Source organism: Nannospalax galili, unplaced genomic scaffold (assembly GCF_000622305.1).
Source record: "Nannospalax galili isolate Female #2095 unplaced genomic scaffold, S.galili_v1.0 scaffold136, whole genome shotgun sequence".
In the NCBI taxonomy this organism is placed as follows: domain Eukaryota; kingdom Metazoa; phylum Chordata; class Mammalia; order Rodentia; family Spalacidae; genus Nannospalax; species Nannospalax galili.
Window position 1 is genome coordinate 3,288,389 of NW_008340872.1, and position 20,784 is coordinate 3,309,172.

The 20,784-nt window shown below is 42.8% G+C and overlaps 1 protein-coding gene across 1 annotated transcript in view; it reads right to left on the bottom strand.

Annotated features, from left to right (window-relative positions):
- Positions 1-609: 609 nt before the first annotated feature.
- The window catches only part of LOC103736454 (interferon alpha/beta receptor 1), a 36,969-nt gene continuing 16,794 nt past the window's right edge, over positions 610-20,784 (bottom strand). Inside the window, exons 2-10 of the mRNA XM_017798910.2 lie at positions 18,294-18,472; positions 15,189-15,343; positions 14,946-15,087; positions 13,428-13,542; positions 8,846-9,045; positions 8,263-8,405; positions 6,109-6,256; positions 4,841-4,977; positions 610-3,797 (exon numbers count right to left, since the gene is read on the bottom strand). Of these exons, the coding sequence (XP_017654399.2) occupies positions 3,576-3,797; positions 4,841-4,977; positions 6,109-6,256; positions 8,263-8,405; positions 8,846-9,045; positions 13,428-13,542; positions 14,946-15,087; positions 15,189-15,343; positions 18,294-18,465 (1,434 nt within the window). The 5' untranslated portion in view covers positions 18,466-18,472 and the 3' untranslated portion in view covers positions 610-3,575. The remainder of the gene's footprint in view (positions 3,798-4,840; positions 4,978-6,108; positions 6,257-8,262; positions 8,406-8,845; positions 9,046-13,427; positions 13,543-14,945; positions 15,088-15,188; positions 15,344-18,293; positions 18,473-20,784) is intronic.

Consider the following 20,784-nt stretch of genomic DNA (forward strand, 5'->3'; position numbering starts at 1 on the left):
CCCCAGCTGTCCTGGAACTCACTATGTAGAGCAGGCTGGCCTTGAACTCACAGAGATCCGCCTGCCTCTGCCTCCTGAGTGCTGGGATTAAAGGCGTGCGCCACCATGCCTGGCCACATTATGACTTATAAGGCCACCCTGTTCTATAAGGCTGTCACAAACAAACAATTGGCATTTGTCACTATATGATAAGTAATAAGGCACTTACTGGGCACTGAAGATGAATTTAGCATCTCCCCCCATTCAACACAGTGAGATCCAGGCCCGCTGGGGCTACACCAAAAAACCCACAAATATAGGAATATACAAAATGTATTCGATTTCTGAGTCTACCATGTCGAAAGAGCAGGAGGGATCTACCTATATGTGAGACAGAGGAAGGGGGTTGATTGGATTGAATGAAGATAGAAATACTTATAAAGGGAGAGCAGGTTAGATCAAGAAAGCAAGAATTCAATGGCTCTGTGTTGCTCACTTGATGCAGGTTATCTCCTGCAGGATGCTGGACATGGGGTGTGAGTCCTGCTATAACTAGCACCTCTGAAAGGCATCAGCTGCCAACACCTGGCACACAAAATTCAAATTCAAATAGAACTGACCCAAAACACAGAATTTTGGTTCTAGTTTTATTATGTAAAATTATTTTACAACAATAGAGTTTAAGACAAAAAATACAAATGAACTCAGATACAAAATTGCTGCACAAACACTGAAAACATGATTATTTCCTTCTACAAACAAACACTATCAGAAACACCGCCTGGTTCAATTTCAGATCTCATTCATTAAGTATTTTCTGAGCTGTTTCTATATGCAAAGTAGTGCATTATTAAAGGTGCTGGGGACACAGTGATGAATTAAAAAGTCCCTAGTCTCAAAGAGCTTTTGCTTCAGTGGGGAAGACAGACACCAGAGAAAATACTTGTTAGGTAGCTGCAAGGCTAGAGTGGGGTGGGGAAGTTTCTGCAACATCTCCCCCGACTCCTGAGAGAAATATGAGGCTGTTTTAATAAACATCACAGCCTCTGGTGGGCTCTACATTTTATATACATATCTGCATACATGCACACATGTATCTACACCTGTACATTACTCAAGACAATGATGTCTTGCTATGTTCCTCAGGCTGGTCTCAAACTCCAGGGCAGTTAGGAGCACAGGTAGGTAAAGAATACTGTAAACAAACTTTTTTATAGGTTACAAATATCTGGTCAAATTTCAAAGTTTAAAGTCCAGCACAGCATTTCTAATTTTAGAATCTATCTTAGTAAGTGCCTTATGGCAATAGTAATGGAATACAGCCCACATCATGTGTAGGTATATGTATATATAACTTGTAGGTCTGTCACTATTGATATATGTACATACATTTTACCTAGAATATTGTTCACATAAACCTTAGATGGCTCTCAGCTTCTCCAAGAGCTAGCAATACCATCTCAGGCAGTTTATTGGTGTGCTTAAGTGCATAGTATTTCTTTTTTTCTTTCGGTCTTTTTGAGACAGGGTCTCCCTGTAGTCCCAGCTGGCCTGGAACTGAGTATGTAGACCAGGCTGGCCTTGAACTCAGAGATCCACCTACCTCTGCCTCCCAAGTGCTGGGACTAGAGGTGTGCGCTACCACACCTGGCCCAAGTGCATGGTATTTCTAAGCACAATGACAGTTCAGAAAAAATCCTGTCAGTTTATAAGTAAGCGGCACACTGCAATGAAGCACCATGTGGCCCGCCATGTAGGATGGGGAAGGGAATACCTTGGTGTCTGGAGACAAGATGAAAGTGGAACCCCTTCCTATCTTTTGCTGCTGCTGCTCAGAAACTTGCTCATTGGAAACCGCAGGGTCTCACCCCCCCCCCCCCCCCCAAGACCTGTGTTCTCACTTCTTAGGGAACAAACAGTCTCATTGTCCCTTCTCCACATCCTACAAAGGCCTTGTTTCTTTTTAGGCTGTCCTGTCTGAGGGCCTTTTCTTATGCTAAACACAGAGCTGGGCAGGATAATTAAAGTTGCACAGTGGGCAAAGCTGCAGTGGCAGGCAGAGGCAACTTTCAAAGTGACAAGGCCTTTGCAAATGCCTGGACAACTCACAAGCTGTGGTTTTTTAAAAAAATTTATTATTTTTATTATTTTATGTGTCTGAGTGTATTGCCTGCATGTAAGTGAGTGCACCCGCGTGGTGCAATGCTGAGGAGGTCAGAAGAGGGCTTCGGATTCCCCTGGAACTGGAGTTAAGGACGGTTTGTAGCCGCCATGTGGGTGGTGGGACTCAAACCCGTGTCCTCTTCAAGAGCAGTCAGTGCTCTTAACTGCTGAGCCACCTCTTCAGCCCCAGAAGCTGTGTTTTTAAACCAAGTGTCTCTGGTATGGTGGGGTCACTGTAAGGACTCTACAGCAGGAACCAGGTCAGTTGGGCTTCCTGGCCCTATGCTCATTATGCTCCACTAGGATGACTTAGAAGCTTGTGGCACTAGGGCCAGGAACACAAGGTGTTGTGTGTGGGCTTGTATATGTGCCTAGGATGTGCAGGGCATCACAGTCTTCTGATCTTCCACTAGGCAGACTATTCTTCAGCACATGTGACTAAGAGTCTAGCTGGCCTTCATGCCTGAAGGGCCCTCTGTGCACGTTTTCTTGTTCATAGATCCTGCTGCAACAAATGAACTGAGAACTCTGTCCCCAAGGCCACAGGAGTCCTAGACTTCCTGTCTACAAAAGACATGGAGAATCTCAAATGGCAACTAACTATGTAATTAAAACAGTTTTTCCTTCATATTCATATTAAATACTTTGGTTTTGTTGCTTTTGATTTTTTTTTAGTACATGGAGGCTGAGAAGGGGAACCTGACTGTGGGGAGTCGACCTGGTATATCACAAATGACACAAATAATAAAAACCAACATAGTTTTTTCCAGCACATTCACTCACCTCTGTCCACTTCCCACTGTCTTTCTGTCACTGGCATTTTCGGGTCCCACAACTACCTGAGTACAAGTGCTTAATCAGAACACATTGTGAGCTCTTAAAACCTAACAATGACTCCTCCAATCAGACAGGGACCTTCCCTCCTTCCACTTGATTTCAGTGACTACAAATTCTAATCAAAAGCTACTGTTCTAAGAATTGATGGCTAACGAAGTGTTGATGTATAGTAAAACAGACCCTGTTTTGAATCTGATGATGGTACTGGGCTGCCTAAGTCAGTCTGCTAGGGAGCTACCTCAGTATTAAAGAGCCATGTGTTCCAAATGTCTCCTGAAAAATCAAGAGGTAACACAGAATAGAGAACAGACAGACGGCATGTGCCGTAACCTGCCGATCTGTGGCACAAACCATTCAGCACCATAGGAACTGAGCCATCATCAGAAAGTTGGTAGCCACCTGCTGGATGACAAGATGCAGAAGACTGTTCTCCAGACTTCAGGAATCAATTTTTAACCAGTTAAGTGCTTGCCTGCACTTTAGGGCCAGTGATCTGTGGATGCCTTTTCCTTTCAGAGCAGCAGATACCCTCTGTGGTCACTGGGAGGAGTAAGGAGCCTGCCCTAGCAGGGAGTGTCTCTTGGAGGCATGGCTTCCTAAAAGCCCCCGCTGGACTCACTGGCCCCATTCTCTTCCTCATTGGAATAGTTCCCTGAATCTTGGCTTGTCTGGGATGTGTACCTTTTGTGATCATCATCAGGTGTGTTCTTTTCTTCTCCCACAACAAGCTTGTCTGTGTTCTCAACGATAAAACACTTTTCAGTTTGCTCCTCAGACGTCAAAAGAAGGAGATGCTTTAAAGGTGGCTCAGAGAGATACTAAATTAAAGAAGGGAAAGAATAGCCATTATCTCAAACAATAAAAATTAATTTTCAAGCTGGGCGTGGTGGCGCATGTTTTAATCCCAGCGCCGGGGAGGCAGAAGCAGAGGGATCTCTGGGAATTCAAGGCCAGTCTGGTCGACACACTGAGTTCCAGGTCAGCTAGGGAGACCCTGTCTCAAAAAGACCAAAAAAAAAAGGAGAAGAAAAAGAAGTCTGGCAAAAAGTCAGCTCTTCATTCTACCTGAGACGGTGGTGACCCTCTTCCGTACCTATTTAAACACCTGGATTCCCTGCTGGAGCACCTTTCTGCCATCTGTAGTTAGAATGAAGTGTTGTCCTAGAGCCTGCTATACATTATAAAACGCTTTTGTAGCTGTGTGTTTATCCCGTGGTAGGAAATTCTGTGCGGAAGCCTCACTTGAGGGGAAATGTCCCGTCCAGGACTTGCAGTGGGGACTGCAGCTGGGCTGTTTCAGGAGGGCTTCTGCACTCACTGCTGCGGGACACTGCTGCCTGTGACGTTCTCCTATTTACCTTTACCTGCTGCTCCCTACTTTTGCTTGTTACATAAACTCACTCACCTGAAACAAAAAACAAAGGCATCGTACATCATTCTCTGGACAGAACTATGTGTCATTAAATAATTGTTTCCAAAGATTAAAATTTTTTTTTAAACAAAACAGGCTGGCCTGGAACTCACAGAGATTCACCTGCCTCTGCCTCCCAAGTGCTGGGATTAAAGGTTTTTGTCACAAGCCCAGGGTGCATTATTTATGTTTTGCTTTGTTTAGTCACAGTCTGACTGTGCAGATCAACCTGGCCTCAAACTCCCTGCAACCCTCCTGCCTTAGTTCCCCAAGCTTTGGAATTACAGCCACGTATTAACACAACTGCTTCTAAAGTTAATTTATTGACATTCTATCTGAAGCACATATCTGTAACAGTCTGTCTTACTTTCTGGGTATCAGGAAACATACATTCTGTTGAAATCAAACCTATTCCCATCTGTTTCCTAGCTGTTTACAAAAGAAACCTACCTCATCGATGCTGAGAGGAGGTTTCAGTGATGGAAAGAATATATACTTGAGACAGTTCAGGAGGATATTCACAACAATGACAACAAAAACTGCAATGGCAAAAACTCCAGGTATAATCCAGGTTATGGAAGAATTTCCTAAAAATACATAAATGATGTTAAGCATCAACCCATTCTTAAGACACACAATGAATTAGACTGAGACTAGCCATGTAAAAGGAAATAGAAAATACCTTAAAATATTTAAGCTAGCACTTAGAACAGAACTGTGGGCAGTGGCATTTGCACATCAAGATTTATCTTTTTGAGACAGGGTCTCCCTGTAGCCCTAGTTATCCTGGAACTCACTATGTAGACCAGGATGGCCTTGAACTCACAGAGATTCGCCTGCCACTGCTTCCTGAGTGCTGGGATTAAAGGCATGCGTGACCACGCCTGGCTGCACATCAAGATTTGAGAACTAGAACATGAGGATCAACAGAGCAAATTCAGTATCAACACGAGGTTCTAACAGGCCACCATGCTCCAGCACTGTTAAAACAATATGAACACGTGGTTCCAACAGGCCAGCATGCTCCAGCACTCTAAATATAATATGAACATGTAGCTCCAATAGGCAGCATGCTCCAGCACTGTACAACTACCTGGCAAAACCCAAAAACATTCTGTCACTAAGTGTCTTCCTGTCTCCTCTAGGAACTGTCAAACACAAACCATTTGCATATAAAAACATTTACAATCAGATTACTTGATTTCCACATGATCATTAAGAGTATAAAATACGCAAAATTAAAAATGAGCAATCCTATTGAATGCCAAATAGCAGAAACTAAAGGAAATCATTTATGTGAACAGTGGAGGAAAAAGAAAGTAATCAAAAATGGGGGCTGGAGAGGTGGCTCAGTGGTTAAGAGCACTGTCTGTTCTAGCAGAGGACCCAGGTTTAGTTCCCACCACCCAGATGGTGGCTAACAACCATCTGTAACTCCAGTTCCAGGGGATCTGATGCCCTCTTCTGACCCCCACAGACACTGCATGACATGGGTGCATTTACATACATGCAGGCACTATGCTCATACACAAAAAATAAAATAACTACTAAACTGAACTGATCATAAAATAATTTTCCTATATCTGGAAGACTTAGCTTGAAGGTTACTTTTGATTCCTGGAGTTCAGGAAGAAAATATTCTATCTTTATAAATTTCAATGGACTGTTTGTATGAATGCCTGCTACATTTGGGAACATAGTAGAAGGTCTGTCTGTACCTGGTGTTGTCTTCTCACATACAGTGTTGCTGAAATCACTGCTATTATTCCCTATGGAAATCACGAGCGCTCTGGCTTTCAAGCAGTACACTGTCAGGGGTTGTAGGTTATGCAGAGTAAGCGTGGGGATTTTTTTCACCTCTGTTCTCTATAAAAACAAGTCAGTGATAAAACTTAAGTCATCACATGAAATATCTATTTCTGAATTCTTTTTATATTCAATTTAAGATTGATCTCTTCTAAATACTTAGTTGGCACATTTAAGAAATACAAATTTGTTTTAAATAACCCATAATAGCCAAATCAGAACTTGAAAATGCTGCTGCCCCAAAGTATGTGGTACATTCCTTAGTCAGTTCTCACTAACTTTATGAGTGTACACTGGCTTGTTTTAACTCCCATTGTATTACGTTGGTTAAAGAAAAGAACGATTAAGAGTGTTTTGGCCTCAAACAGCCTATATTAAATGATCACTTCAGTTGTATGGCCTTGTGTAAGTTATTTAACTTCTTGGTACCTTATTTCCTGATCTGTAAAATGAGAACAATTACTGATCATATCTGTATTGGTCAATTATTGCTATAATAATGCTGTGTAGCAAAGCCACTGTCAGATACCACTGTGGGCATGTCTGTGAGGCATTTTCTTGATTGTTAACTGATTCAGGAGGGCCCAGCCTCCTCCCTAGGTAGGAGGTCTTGGGCTATGGTCCATCAGTGAGGAAGTAGGGAAAACTCTCCCTAGGTGTTTGCTGGACATTTTTATTGAGCACATGGACTCCCAAGGCTGTACTGAAGAATGAGTGGGACAGTTCATGAAAAGAACTTAGCATAATACTGGATGCACTATGGAACACTTGATAGGCAAGTTGCTGTTAGCATAACTACTCAGGTGTCTAGCATAGGGCAGGACGGCAAACTAAAACTACTGAATCTCCTATTTATCCAGCTCTGTCTAGGTATCTGCATATGCATCCTCACTTCAAATCTTTTTATTTTTGGACAGGGTCTCCCTGTAGCCCCAGCAGGCCTGGAACTTGCTATGTAGACCAGGCTGGCTCAATCTCAAGAGATCCACCTGCCTCTGCCTCCCACGTGCTGGGATTAAGGGTATACGCCACCATGCCTGGGTTCTCCTTTCAAAATCTTATAGTTTCTGACAACAAAATATAAAGTGAAGCAGGTGGCCCAAGGTGAGTCACAGCTTGTCAGCATGGGACACAATTCAGGTTTGTCTGATCTGGGGACTGCTGATCCTTCTCAATGGGCTAAACTACACTACAGTTAGTATAACCAGACAGCTAAAGGGGAAGCAGCCAACCCTTTGAGATTTGCTTTAAATTTCCAACAGAAAACAAAGGCAGAATTCACTTTATCAACCACACAAGAGTTTGAATGGCTGATTCCAACTGTAATCCCATAAGGATTCATGTGGAGTATCTGGTGTAGTAGATTAGCTCTGTCCACGGGTATCGAATTACAGCAAATGGACCAGTATTTTCAACCCCTTTTCCTTACTAGCTCCTAAAGAGACTTTTTTAGTATTTGTTTCCTAATTCCTCTTCCACCATGGATAAAGGTAAATTATGGAGGCTTTCTTTCTTCCTGTAAGCCAGAAAATTCATTGTGTTATCTAAGATTCTTCATCTCCTAAGAGCCAATTTTGTCTCCCTAAAGATGGCACCTGGGGCATTTGATAATGTCTGCATGTACTTTGGTGGTCAGAACTGTGAAGGAGTACAACTGACCCTTGATAGGCATGGAGATGGTAAATATCCTATGAAGGCCAGGACAGTTTTCTCCTAGGAATTACCCAGCCGAAATGTCACCAATGCTGAGAATCCCTGGTTTAGATGACGACTTGGGAATTGTGTTAAAAGCAAACTAGAAGGCTAGTAGGATGGCTCAGTGGATAAAGGCCCTTGCTTCAAAAGGCTGATGATTCAATTTCCATTCCTAGGACTCACAGAGTGGAAGGAGAGAACAGATTACCACACATGATCCTCTGGCTGCCAACTCACCTGGCTCTCTCTCTCTCTCTCTAAGTAGGGCACAGATTCAGGTGACCCATAACTCAAATTTTAAATTCAAACTTTCTTTACCTAAATCACAGTTGTAACTCTAGTTAAAAAGTTATCCTGTGTAGTCTTTTTACCTCAGTATTTGAAGTGTTTTCCCAAAAAATAAATTCATAAACTAGTTCATGAAACTTGCACCTGGAATTGTCTATAGAACGGACAGAGACAAACAGCGAATCACTAGTGGGTTTCATGTCAACAACCGGAGTTGGTATGACGGCTGGAAAAGATACAAAGACATGCAATTAGATATAATGTTCAATTAGAGATCTTGAACAGTTTTTAAGAAATTTTACCAAGGGCTGGAGAGATGGCTCAGCGTGAACGGTGTGAACCACCAAGTCTGACAACCTGAGTTCAATCCCGGAGCCCCACATGGTGGAAGGAGAGAACCAACTCCTACAAGTCTTCTGACCTCCACACATGACATGGCATGTGCTTGCTTGAGCGTGAACAGGCACATACACAAAGAATACCTTAAAAAAGAACTTCTACCAAATCAGGGAATTCTAATCTCAAGTAAAAAGTTGGCATAAGCCCAACACTCAGGAGGCTGGACCAGGAAGACTGCCATGAGTTTGAAGTCAGCCTGGGCTACACTGTGTGTTCCAGGCCAGTCTGGATTATAGTTAGGCACTATGTCCAAAAACTTTGGCTTACTGTATTCATCACAACTGATTCTTTTCTCTTCAGACCCAAAGGATGTGTTATTCCCATCTGATGCTTGTACATGAAGAAAGAGAATTCCTCTTGGGACAGTATCTCGAGGAAAGACACAGCGCATTGTTCTGACATTTTCACAGCTAGGTATGGGTCTCCACTTATCCGAATAGTTCCCAGGAGACAACTTTAAGTAGGCACTTTGAAAACAAAAAACATACTTTCAATTCAAACACATTACTTCAGTAAATATGTACAGAGTACTCGTAACATACCAGGCATGCTATCAAGAGGTTACAATCACAGAAAGTTTCCTCACATTTAGGAAACTCCTGCAACAGTGGAGGAGACATGCTCATCTAACACAGTGCAGAGCCAAAGACTGCTCCGGGGTACGTGTTCAAATTTCAGTACAGCAAGTTGTTTTTTACTTTACCTTTTGGAGGTGTCGGGGTGCATGTGTGTTATTATGAAGGCTCAGAGTTGATGTCTGGTGTCTCCTTCATTGTGCTCCACTCTATTTACAGAGGCATGGTCTCCTGCTGACCCTGGAGCCTACTGATTTGGTGAGTCTAGCCAGCTGGCTTGTCCCCAGAATGTCCTGTCTGGGTCACCCAAGTATGAGGATTACAGGCTGCCATAACTGCCTGGCTTTTATGTGGGTTTTGGATTCTGGTACCCATGCTTGTATTGCAAGTACTTTATCTACTGAGACATCTCCTCAACCTGAAAGCTGTTTTTCAGTAGCAAACCATTATTTAAAAATTGATTATAGCAGCTGGGTGGGTGGCACACAACTTTAATACCAGCAGTTGGGAGGCAGAGGCAGGCAGATCTCTGAAATCAAGGCTGGCCTGGTCTATATAGTGAGTTCCAGGCCATAACATAGACAAGGGTAATACATATTCAAAGCTCATTTTGCCCTGGCTACATTCTGTTCTTGAAGCCATGTCTATCATGTGGGATAAGTGTGCTACTGTGGGAATATTTCTACCACAGAATTCAACCAACACTTTACAAGTAGGGCTCTGCCCGTCTGAAAAGTCTGTCGCTGTACCAACACACCACTGCAAAAGGGTCATAGTACTTATCTTACCGAGAAGTCTCCAGCAAGTGTGGGCACCTCCTTGACGCTAGAGAGGCTAAGTAACTGGCTCAGACAGCAACAACTCAAAGCATCTCAGTGTAAGCTCAGAACTAATAGAGCCTCCTAATGGCTTTCCTTGCACCTGGTGTCACTGGAGCAAAGTACCCCACAGTGAATTTAGGCACATAAACAGACCTCATGCCATCTACTGCTCAGCACACAATTACACTGGTTCCAAATATCTGTAAGACAGCCAGCCAATCTCCCGTCCTTTTCATTCAACTTAAAAAAAAAAATCACTTAGGGGCTGGAGACATGACTCAGTGGTTAAGAGCACTGGCTCCTCTTGCAGAGGACCCAGGTTCAATTCCCAGCATCTACACAGTGGCTAACAACTATCTTTAACTCCGGTTCCAGGGGATCTAACGCCTTCTTTTGACCTCTGTGGGTATTGCATGCCACGGGTGTACTTACATATGTGTAGGCAATACATTCATACACACAAAATAAATAAAAATATTTTTAAAAAACAACAACAAAAAAAAAACAAAAAATCACGTCTCCATGTCCAGAAGTCCTGCTCTTCTAGAAGGACACCCTTCCTACTATGATGGGCGACATTCTAGGACACCCCAAGACTCCTGCCCTCTGGTGTACACTTCCCACATCCCAGTTAATCCCCTCCCTCAATTGTGGGCAGGACCAGAAGACATGCTGGATGCTTCCCATCCTGACCGGGTACAGTTACCTGACAAGGAGGAGAGGACTCTAAAGGTGCAACTAAGGGCCAACCCACCATTCTGAGTGAATGAATGAAGCTCTCCTTGGTGGACGTGACCTCTCAGAAGAAGGGTTAGAATAGGGTCTGAAGGCTGGACTGCACTCCAGATGGCCCCTGAGATGCTGCTGTGAGCGCTACAGCTTCAAGAAATGAATTCTGGGCCAGCGAGATGGTTCAGTAGGTTAAGGCGCTTACCACCAAGCCTGACAACCTAGGTTCCACCCCAGGACCCAAATGGTGGAAGGAGAGAGCCAACTCTTGCAAGTTGTCCTCTGGTTCCCCATGTGTGCTTTGGCACATGTGCAAACACACACACACAAAATAAATAAATAAAAATGTAAATTTAAAAAGGACAGAAATGAATTCTGCTGACAACCACATGAACATGTGGGAAGAAACCAAGTTTTGGAAGAAAGCACCATCTCAGTGACACCTGATGGCTTGGCAGAGGACTCAGTGAGGCCAAGCTTGGAATGACACAGAAGTGCTATGATAAAAACCAGGATTTCTTTTATTATATTTTGGTGTGTGGGTGGTGAGTCAGTGTGTGAGTGGGTATGTGTATGGTATATGCACATGTGTGTGGGCAGTTGTGTGTGCTCCATGTGTGGTCAGAGGACAGAGGAAGACATCAGGTGTCCTGCTGTCAGTCTCTACATTACTCACTTGAGACAGGGTCTTTCACTGAACCTGGAGCGAGGCTGGCAGCCAGCAAACCCCAGCAGTTCCAGCTTTTTACACGTGCGCTGGGTATTCAAACTCAGTAAGTGGTCTTAGCCAGCAGTAAACCATTTCCCTAGCTGTCCCTCCAAAAGCTCCCCAGCAGACAGGGTCTCCTTATAGCCCAAGCTGGCCTGCAACTCAAAACAGCTATTTCCAATCTTTAAAATCACCAGTTAGGCTAGTCTAGCTGGCCAGCGAGTCTCAGAAATCTGCCTGTTCCTGCCTCCCCAGCTTGAGATTAAAGTGTGAGCACCATACTCCTGGTGTTTTTACATGAATTCTTCAGATTCAACTCAGGTGCTCATGCTCGTGAAGCGAGGACCTGGTGACTGAGCTACTTCCCAGTCCATTCCTCATCTCATAAGTCTGGTGATTTCTACAGGGCAACAGAAAACGAACGCCCCTTCCTCACCTGCCAATTTTCAGTCTTTCATAGACCTCTGATTTTTCTCACATGCATTTCCTTACACACTGCTGGTGGGAATGTAAGCTGATCCAGTCCCTATGGAAATCAGTGTGCAGGTTTCTCAAAAAGTGAAAAATGGAACCACATGACCTGTCTGTACTACTAGGCGTACACCTGAAGAAACTGACTCAATACACCCATTATTTTCCAAGCCAACTAAAAATACTAAAAAAATTTAAATCCAGTTATAATTGCCATTTAAATGCTAAAAGCAAAATTGTAGCACTGTCTACTGTGGTTTTCAATGTATACATAGGTAATAGTTAAGGCACCTGCAAAGGGGGCGGTCACATAGTGCAATCCTCTTACAGTGCAGGCTGTAATAAGTGTCACAGGAGAACTTAAAGAACAACTGGGGCCTTGCTCCTGTCTCAGCTTTCCAATGGCTTCTGTGGACTCTGGCTCTACCATGTTGACCTTCTCAGTCTCTACATCTCTAACCTGCAGCGCACTCCTCAGCCCTAAGTCACACATCGCTCTGGAATGCCAGGCATCTGCTTCCAACTTCCAGAACCATGTGCTTTATTCTGCTGTATCCTCACATCTCTTAGGTGCTTTGTATAGTGCTTGAAGCGCTCAAAGAAACTCAGAGACCAGCCACCGAGAGTTCCCATTCTTCTGTATCCTGTGTCCGTTACCTAAGTGCTGAGAGTGAAGTGGACACAAAACACTACTGGACGGGCTCCTCTGAGTTTTGAGTTCAGAGACGTGGGAGACGTAAGCACGAGCTCGTGCTCCCATTCCACTGTTTGGCTCAAAGACCCTTCAAAGATGGGGAGACCTGCTCACAGCAGCACCCGCCTTCCTTCGCCCTCACTTCTCCGTCTTCTGGTCTCTGCTCACGTTTCCTTCCTGCTGTCACTGTCTTCTTGGTTCCCTCTGCTCCTCTGCAAACAGTATGTCTTCCCATCCTTCCCTGCATAACACATCTTCCTTCTCTTTCTCTCTCTTCAATTTTTCATTCAATGTGAAGTACATGCAGCTTCCTTTCATTTATAGAGGACTGAGACTCCATCTGCATTTGGCTGGTCGCTCAGCCGCATAGAATTCAATTTGTTTACTAACTTTAATTTCCTACTAAAGTAAGTATTTAAAAAAAAAAGTCAAAAACACTAGAATTAAAAAAACAAACAAACCAAAAAACAGAAAGGTTACCTTGCTGGCTTGATCTAGTCACAAGTGAATGGACTCTAAATTCAATCTTATGAAAGAGCTGAGTTCTGAGGAACATATCAGGGTCAAGAGTCGGCTATTCCAGACTGAGAAAACGACACAGGTAAGAGAGGGAAGGCTTCTTAAGTTTAAAGAGCACCAGAAAAACCCAGGCAGATGTTAGGACAAAAGAAGAAACTGAGGCCAGAGTGTAAGTGCTGAGCCCGAGGCTATCTAAGTAGTTACTGGTTTAATTTCTGGAGTTCCCAATATAGCACATCCACGTTATTTTATGTGCAAGAAGCTGCACACAGACAACGCTAAAGCAAGTCCAAGGTAATTGGGCAAAAGGAAATTTAGGACAAGAACTTACAGGAGCCACTGAGCTTTAAAGGTGACGTTTGTGTATGCGTAATCCCATGTCAGAACGTAGTTCTTACTGTCAGCATATACTTTCACATTTTCTGGTGCAGGCACCTTATTTGCCACTAGAAGGCAAAGAATCCATTAAAACATACACGTTTTTCATCTAGTGAATGAGATGAAAACTTCCCCATATTGTTAAGTGACAAAACACTCCACTGAGCTTTAAAGGTGACGTTTGTGTATGCGTAATCCCATGTCAGAACGTAGTTCTTACTGTCAGCATATACTTTCACATTTTCTGGTGCAGGCACCTTATTTGCCACTAGAAGGCAAAGAATCCATTAAAACATACACGTTTTTCATCTAGTGAATGAGATGAAAACTTCCCCATATTGTTAAGTGACAAAACACTAAATCTGTCATTAAAATCACCAACAAGCCAGCTCTCACAATAACTTTAGTTATTGGTAAGCTATCAGTGATTGACTATATCAGGCTGTTTTCATATTTTGCCTACAGAGCTATGCTTTTGGAATAGTAACCAATCTGCCGAAACTACTACCTCCTTCTAGGTATTATGAAAAATAAAAAGTGCATGACATTTACAAAATATGTGAACTCTCTTGCGGCTGGAGAGACGGCACTGGCTGTTCTTGCAGAGGAACCGAATTCGGTTCCTAGCACCCACACGGTGGCTAACAACCATCTATAACTCCAGTGGGATCTAGGGTATCTGACATCCTTTTCTTACCTCTGTGGGCACTGCATGACATGGGTGCATTAATTTTATTATTTTTTAAAAATTTATTTTTATTAAATTTTGTTGTATTTAATACAGAGTATCCTAAACAATCTGAATCATCTTTATAGCCCCATTCCCACCAGCACCCTCCCATAGCCCCCCACTGGGACCCATACACTCTGTTCTGGGTGTTAAGGCCCACTGTGTCAAGTCAGTGTCCCCAGACGTTCCTCAGTGCAAGTCCATCCACTTGTGGTCTAGTCAGATCCCTCTCATCTATCTATCCAGACACATATCATTTCCTTCCTTCCTTTCTTTTTTAAGCAGAGCATAGGCGTAATATTAATTTTAATTAGCACTGAGAAAAAAATCTCAAAAAAACTTCTTTGGCTTATGTAAGTGCTGTTATACTTCCTGATTAAATTCATGGCATTGTGTACGCTGCGCAAGTACAAGTGCTTAACCACTGACCTACATCCCCTGCCGGATGCTTTGTTTTTGTTTTTTTGGTCTTTTTGAAACAGCGTCTCCCTGTAGCCCCAGGTGGCCTGGAACTATGTAGACCAGGCTGGCCTTGAACTGACAGAGATCTACCTGCTTCTGCCTCCCAAGTGCTGGGACTACAGGCATGTGCCACCATGCCCGGCCCTGTTTTTAATACCTATTAAAACATAATAAAATTTCATCACACAAAATGGCTCAGCAATTACAGGGAAAAATGTCAAGAAATTTACATACTGCCATTACATAGTGAGTGAATCTAAGGTAAAAGATCTTCCTTACCTGTGGTGTTTATACAATGCACTGGACTATAGGCACCATGTCTCCCAAGCCCAATCTGTACTGCTTTAACTTTTAAACAGTAGGTAGTCTCTGGTAACAGGCTAAAAATCTTATCTGTGAGATAGCTAGTTTTAACCGTTTTCTATAAAAAGAAAGAAATTCAAAAAGGTATAGAGTTAAATTGTATAATTAACTGAACCCTTTTTTCTCTCATACCAAAAAAAGGGTAAACTAGACACTCACCTCTACACCTGAAGAGTTGCTCCAGATGTCTATGCTGTATGTGAACCCCAAATCATCCAGAGCCCACATGTTACCACCTTTTCCAGGACGAGTGATGTATATTACTATTGCCTTATCTTCAGCTTCTAAATGCACTGCTGGGGGACCAACGTGAGCTGTTGAAATTAAAACAGTTGTTATGTGACTTCATTAGTACAGTTCCAAAATATTCACAATATACAACGTGTGCTTGGTATGGTCAAACAGGAAAGTCCCTCGGGGACCTTATACTTCAGAAGGCTATGGGGGAAAAAAATCACCCTCAAACAAATACACGCGGTAATGAGTTGTGATGGTTGCTGTTAATGGCTACCTGCCACAAATTAGATTCACGTGAACAGGGCACCTCACTTGAGGAACTGTCTTAACTGCATTTGCTGATGTAGGAAGACCCATCCCAAATGTTGTGGTACGTTCTGCTACAGCCAAGATACAAAGAGGCACGACAGAAGGAACAGCTTCCCTTCAGCGTGTTTGGCCTGCCCCTCCCCACTGAGCTTAGTTGTCCTGTTGGTTCTGGCTGATTCCTCGTCTAACACCAGAACCAGTGTTTTCCAGTTTACTCGCTGACTAAGGAACCTTCCCGGTTTTGGCTCATTGGAACTGCTGAGGCACTGAGCCCCATGGCCTAAGCAATTCCTGGGTTCTCAGCCTCTCCAGTGTAAGACAGCCACTATGGAACTACTCTGATTGGTGAGGCATCACCTTAGCCTCAAGGACTGAGCAACTACTGGGTTCTCAAGTCTCTCAGGTATGATTCAACTGTTGTTAGAGTAAGCTAATTAATAAATTCTTTAAAAAGTATATATATATTTATATATATTCAGTTCTGTTTCTCTTAGAGAACCCTGACTAATACAGTATATTATAAAGAAAAAAAGCATAAAAGACTGAGGAACAGTAGCAAATGCTGTTTCTGTTTAGTTAGCCAGGAAAAGCTGTTCTGACAGACAGCTGAGCTGAGGCCTGAATAAAATGACAGGAGATACATGCACACGCATAGAAAAGAAGCCAGCCATGGAGGAACAAGTGTGAAGCCCTAAGATAGGTCAGTGATGGGCACAGGACAGGGAGGGTGGTAGGAAATGGTAGGAGGGTAGAGAAGTGGTTTTGGGGGCCAGAGATGGGAGGAGTGCCCAGTGTCTACTTTGGTCTTAGAATGGTCAGCCTAAGGAGTGAGGAAGCAAGGAGACCAGCAAGACATGAAGAACACAAGTGGTAAAAAGGGGAAAGCCCCAGACATATCGGGAGACGGATCAGATGGATGTGATGGGCATAAGATGTAGGATGTGAGGGAAGGCCAGGGATGAAGCCAGGCTCTGGGCCTGAGCTGACCTTGTCATGAGAAACTGAGAGTGGCAGGGGAGCAGGTTTTGTGGAAGAAACTGAGAGCTCTGTTTTAAATGTGATAGGACTTAAAAGATTTAAAAAGTTATTATTTATTTTACTCTGTGTGTATGAGTATATTGTCTGCACGTATGTAAGTACACACCCATGTTATACAATGCCTGAGGAGGTTGGAAGAGGGAATCAGATCCTCTGGAACTAGAGTTACAGATGGTTGTTAGCCTCCATATGACTGATGGAAACTGGACCTTGGTCCTTTGCAAGAGCAGCTCGTGCTTATAACCACTGAGTCATCTCTCCAGTCCTGTAACAGGACGTTTTACCTCTATGTGGAAATGTTGAATAGAGATGGTGAAACAAGTCTGAAGGCCAGAGGGAGCAAGGGGGCCGAAGATGCAATTTTGGCGGGTCAAAAGCACATTTAATGACTAGCTGCTGCAGCAGTCCAACTTCGAAAGTCTAGGAGAAAAGAAAAAACAAAACAAACCCCAAGAATAGAAAACTGGCACCAGAACAGCCAGTGACCAGGAGAATCAGGAAGGAGCAGTGCTCCACAGAACCAGTATAGGAAGAGCGTCAAGAGCGTGACCGATGTCCAGACTGTGCACAGAGGCACCAAACTGGAAGAAGGCTGGGAGTCCATCTGCAGTGACGAGGTGGCTGCTGACTTTTGCAGAGGGAGAGCTTGAATGGAGAGGGCTCAGAAGGCGACGGGGAAAAGACAAGTGCATACAAACCGTTCTGTTTTGAGTTTTGGAACAGGTTAGTGTTACCTGGTCTTTGGATGGATCCATCCTCTCTCCTTCCTCCGTCCCTCCCTCCCTCCCTCCCTCCATTTATTTAGAGACAAGGTCTCCCTGTAGCCAAAGCTAGCCTAGAACTCACTATGTAGACCAGGCTGGCCTCTATCTCACAGATATCTACTTGCCTCTGCCTCCTGAGTGCTGGATTTAAAGGTGGGTGCCACTATGCCCAGCTTTTTCTAATACTTTTAAAGCTCCCAAAGAGCTTCAGTTTGCATGGGTAAGGTCTTTTGACATTTAGCACACTGATCATTAAAACTGATAAAATTACCAACATTTTGAATTCATTAAAAACTACAATGATAAAGCTATTGCTCAGTTACGTTGTTTTAAAAACAGGTTTTCCAAAAGAGAACAAAAACGTAGAAGAGTGATATTGTTTTACATTTTGTCTTTTAATCTGAACTAATAAGACAGATCTCACATGTGCATTCAACAAGTTCTCATAGCACAGATCCACAGACAACTTTAGAAAATTCCACTAAATACACAAGAAATCAAAATGAACAAAGCAATAAAGTCTGAATTACAAGAAAAGAGCTTTGTCTTTATGGACCTCCTGAAAGGCTCTTGGTGAGAACCACTAATACACAAGAGCAGAAAAGTGGGGCCACAGCAGAGGAAACATGCATCATGCAAATGAATTGCTTTGGTCATATTTACTAAAGAGTAATAGGATTCAGCTAGTACCTTTTTCTTACCTATTTTTAAATTTATTTTTATTTTACGTGTGTGAGTGTATTGCCTACATGTATGAAAGTGCACCCTTACTGTGCAATGCCCGTGCCGGACAGAAGAGGGCGCCAGATCCCCTGGAACTAGAGTTACAGATAGTTGTTAGTTGGGATTCAAACCCTGGTCTTCTGCAAGAGCAACCACTGCTCTTAACCACGCAGCCATCTCAAGCCCCTCTTACCTATTTTAAATGGCACAAATGAGTCAACCTCAATCCATGAAGAAGAGCTGTTTCCTTGTTCTGCTCTTAGACGCAACTTAACTTCCTCATAGACATCTAGGTTGGCTGAAGAAAAGTCACACTTGGTGTCCATAATGTGCTGACACCCAGGCAGCTTTATCCAGTTCTCCATCTCTGACCTTTTAATTGAAAAAACAAATGACTGGATGAGAAAAGATGTTAAATACATTTTCTTTTTAAAAACTGTTTTGGTGGGCTGGAGAGATGGCTAAGTGGTTAAGAACACTGGCTATTCTTGCAGAAGACCCAGGTTCGAGTCCCAGCACCCACATGGCAGCTAACAACTGTCTGTAACTCCAGTTCCAGGGGATCCGACAGCCTCTTCTGTCCTCCACAGGCACTGCATGACACATGTGCACTTACCTACATGCAGGCAATACACACATACACATAAAATAAAATATTTTAAAAATACTTTAAAAAGTACCTGTGTGTGTATCTTTAAATAAACAGGGATTAAAAACACAAAAAAGTGGTTTTGGTTTATTTATTTTTATTTTATATGTATGAGTGTTATGCCTGCATGTATATAAGTGCACCCATGTTGTACAATGCCTGTGGGGGACAGAAGAGGCTGTCAGATCCCCTGGAACTGGCGCTACAGACAGTTGTTAACCATCCATGGGTGCTGGGATTCGAACCTGGGTCTTCTGCAAGAGCAGCCAGTGCTTTTAACCAGTGAGTCATCTCTCCAGACCTTTTTAATTTTTAAATATTTTATCTATTATTTTTGTTTTTTATGTGTATGAGTGTATTGCCTGCATGTATGTAAGTGCACCCATGTCATGCAATGCCTGAAGAGGTCAGGAAAGGGTGTCAGATCTCCTGAAATTGGAGTTACAAATGGCTGTTAGCCTCCATGTGGTGCTGGGAATAGAACCTGCATCCTCTGCAAGAGCAGCCAGTATCTTAACTGCTGAGGCATCTCCCTAGCCCTCATAAATACATTTTCTATTTACTAATATAGTTATCTTAAGAATTTATTTCCTTTACTTGAGTTAATGTGCTTAATGTTTCAGTGTATACCCTTCCACTCTTTGTTGATACTTATAAACCAAGTTACTGCTTGGAATAATCCAGACATATAACTAATTTTTAATATAGTTTCTGTACTATTTTAATCGGTGGTTATATTAGTTATTAATGGAAGCAGAGAAACAAATGATCCACAAGTCAAAAGTAGACATGCTGGCTTTGGTCAAGATAGTTGTGTAACTAACTTCAATAAAACTATTCTGTATTTCTAGATCTTAACTGCCTTACTGAGAAGTTGGGCACTGATCTGATGACCCCTTTCTGACTCATCCTTATGAACAAATGGCCTGCCCCAAGGCAGACCTCTACATCAATGTGGTTTGAGCCTCCTTTGCACTTTCCAAAACTAAATCACTTTTTCTTTTTCTTGATCTTCTTTTTTCTATTCGTTGAGAAATGGTTTCTCTATAGCCCCAAGCTGGCCTGGAACTGCCTCTGCCTCCAAAGTGCTGGGATTAAAGACATGTGCCACCATGCCCATAAAATCTTAAAAGATTTATTTTTATTTAAAGTTATGTGTTTGTTTAAGTGTGTCTGTGTATGGGTATGTGTATGTTAGTATGGATGCCTGGGAGGCTAGAGGCACTGGATCCCCTGGAGCTGGGAACCTAAGTCAGGTCCTTTGCAAAGGCAGCATGTACCCTTAATTGCTGAGCCATCTCACCAGTCCCCAGGCCTTGTTAATTCAGTCTTACTATCAGAAACATAATCTTAAGATGCTTATATATACAAGTGAATTCCAGTGCAACTGACTAATCACAAAAGTTTAGGTGACTGGTATTAGGGGGCATGGTTGGATTTAGTGACCCATGTGTGCAGCACTGGGGATGCAGGAGGACTGAATGTTTAAGGACAGCCTCAGCCATATAGTTTAGTGTGTGTGAGACCATTCTGGGCTATAGCAAGTCCTTGTCGCAATCAAATAAACAAGTAGGATGGGGCTGAAGGGTACTGCTCTGTAGCACAATGTTTGCGTACCAGGTACAGTACCTTGAGTTAAATGCCCAGGACCACCGCCGACTGGGTTAATCAGTCAATGCATAAATAACAGAAGTCTCATGAGCCTTCCAACCCACCTTATCCTTTTTATCTGTTTTCTTTCCTGTTCTAGATGTAATTCAAAAAAGGCTGTTGAATTTAAGGGAGGTAAGGCAGTGGGAAGTATTAGATTTTCTTTAAAAAAACAAACAAAAATACACAATAATTAGAACAGAATACACCTTGAAATATGACTATGTAACCAATATAAGACGCATTCAAAAGTCAGTCACAATATCATTTCATGCCCTCTTTGTCTTTCTGAGGCATCTTAGCACTCAGAAGAGTATGGGTCAGAAAAGGGTTTACAGTCATTAATGAATGAAGATATCACATACTAAGTACACCAAAATCCTCT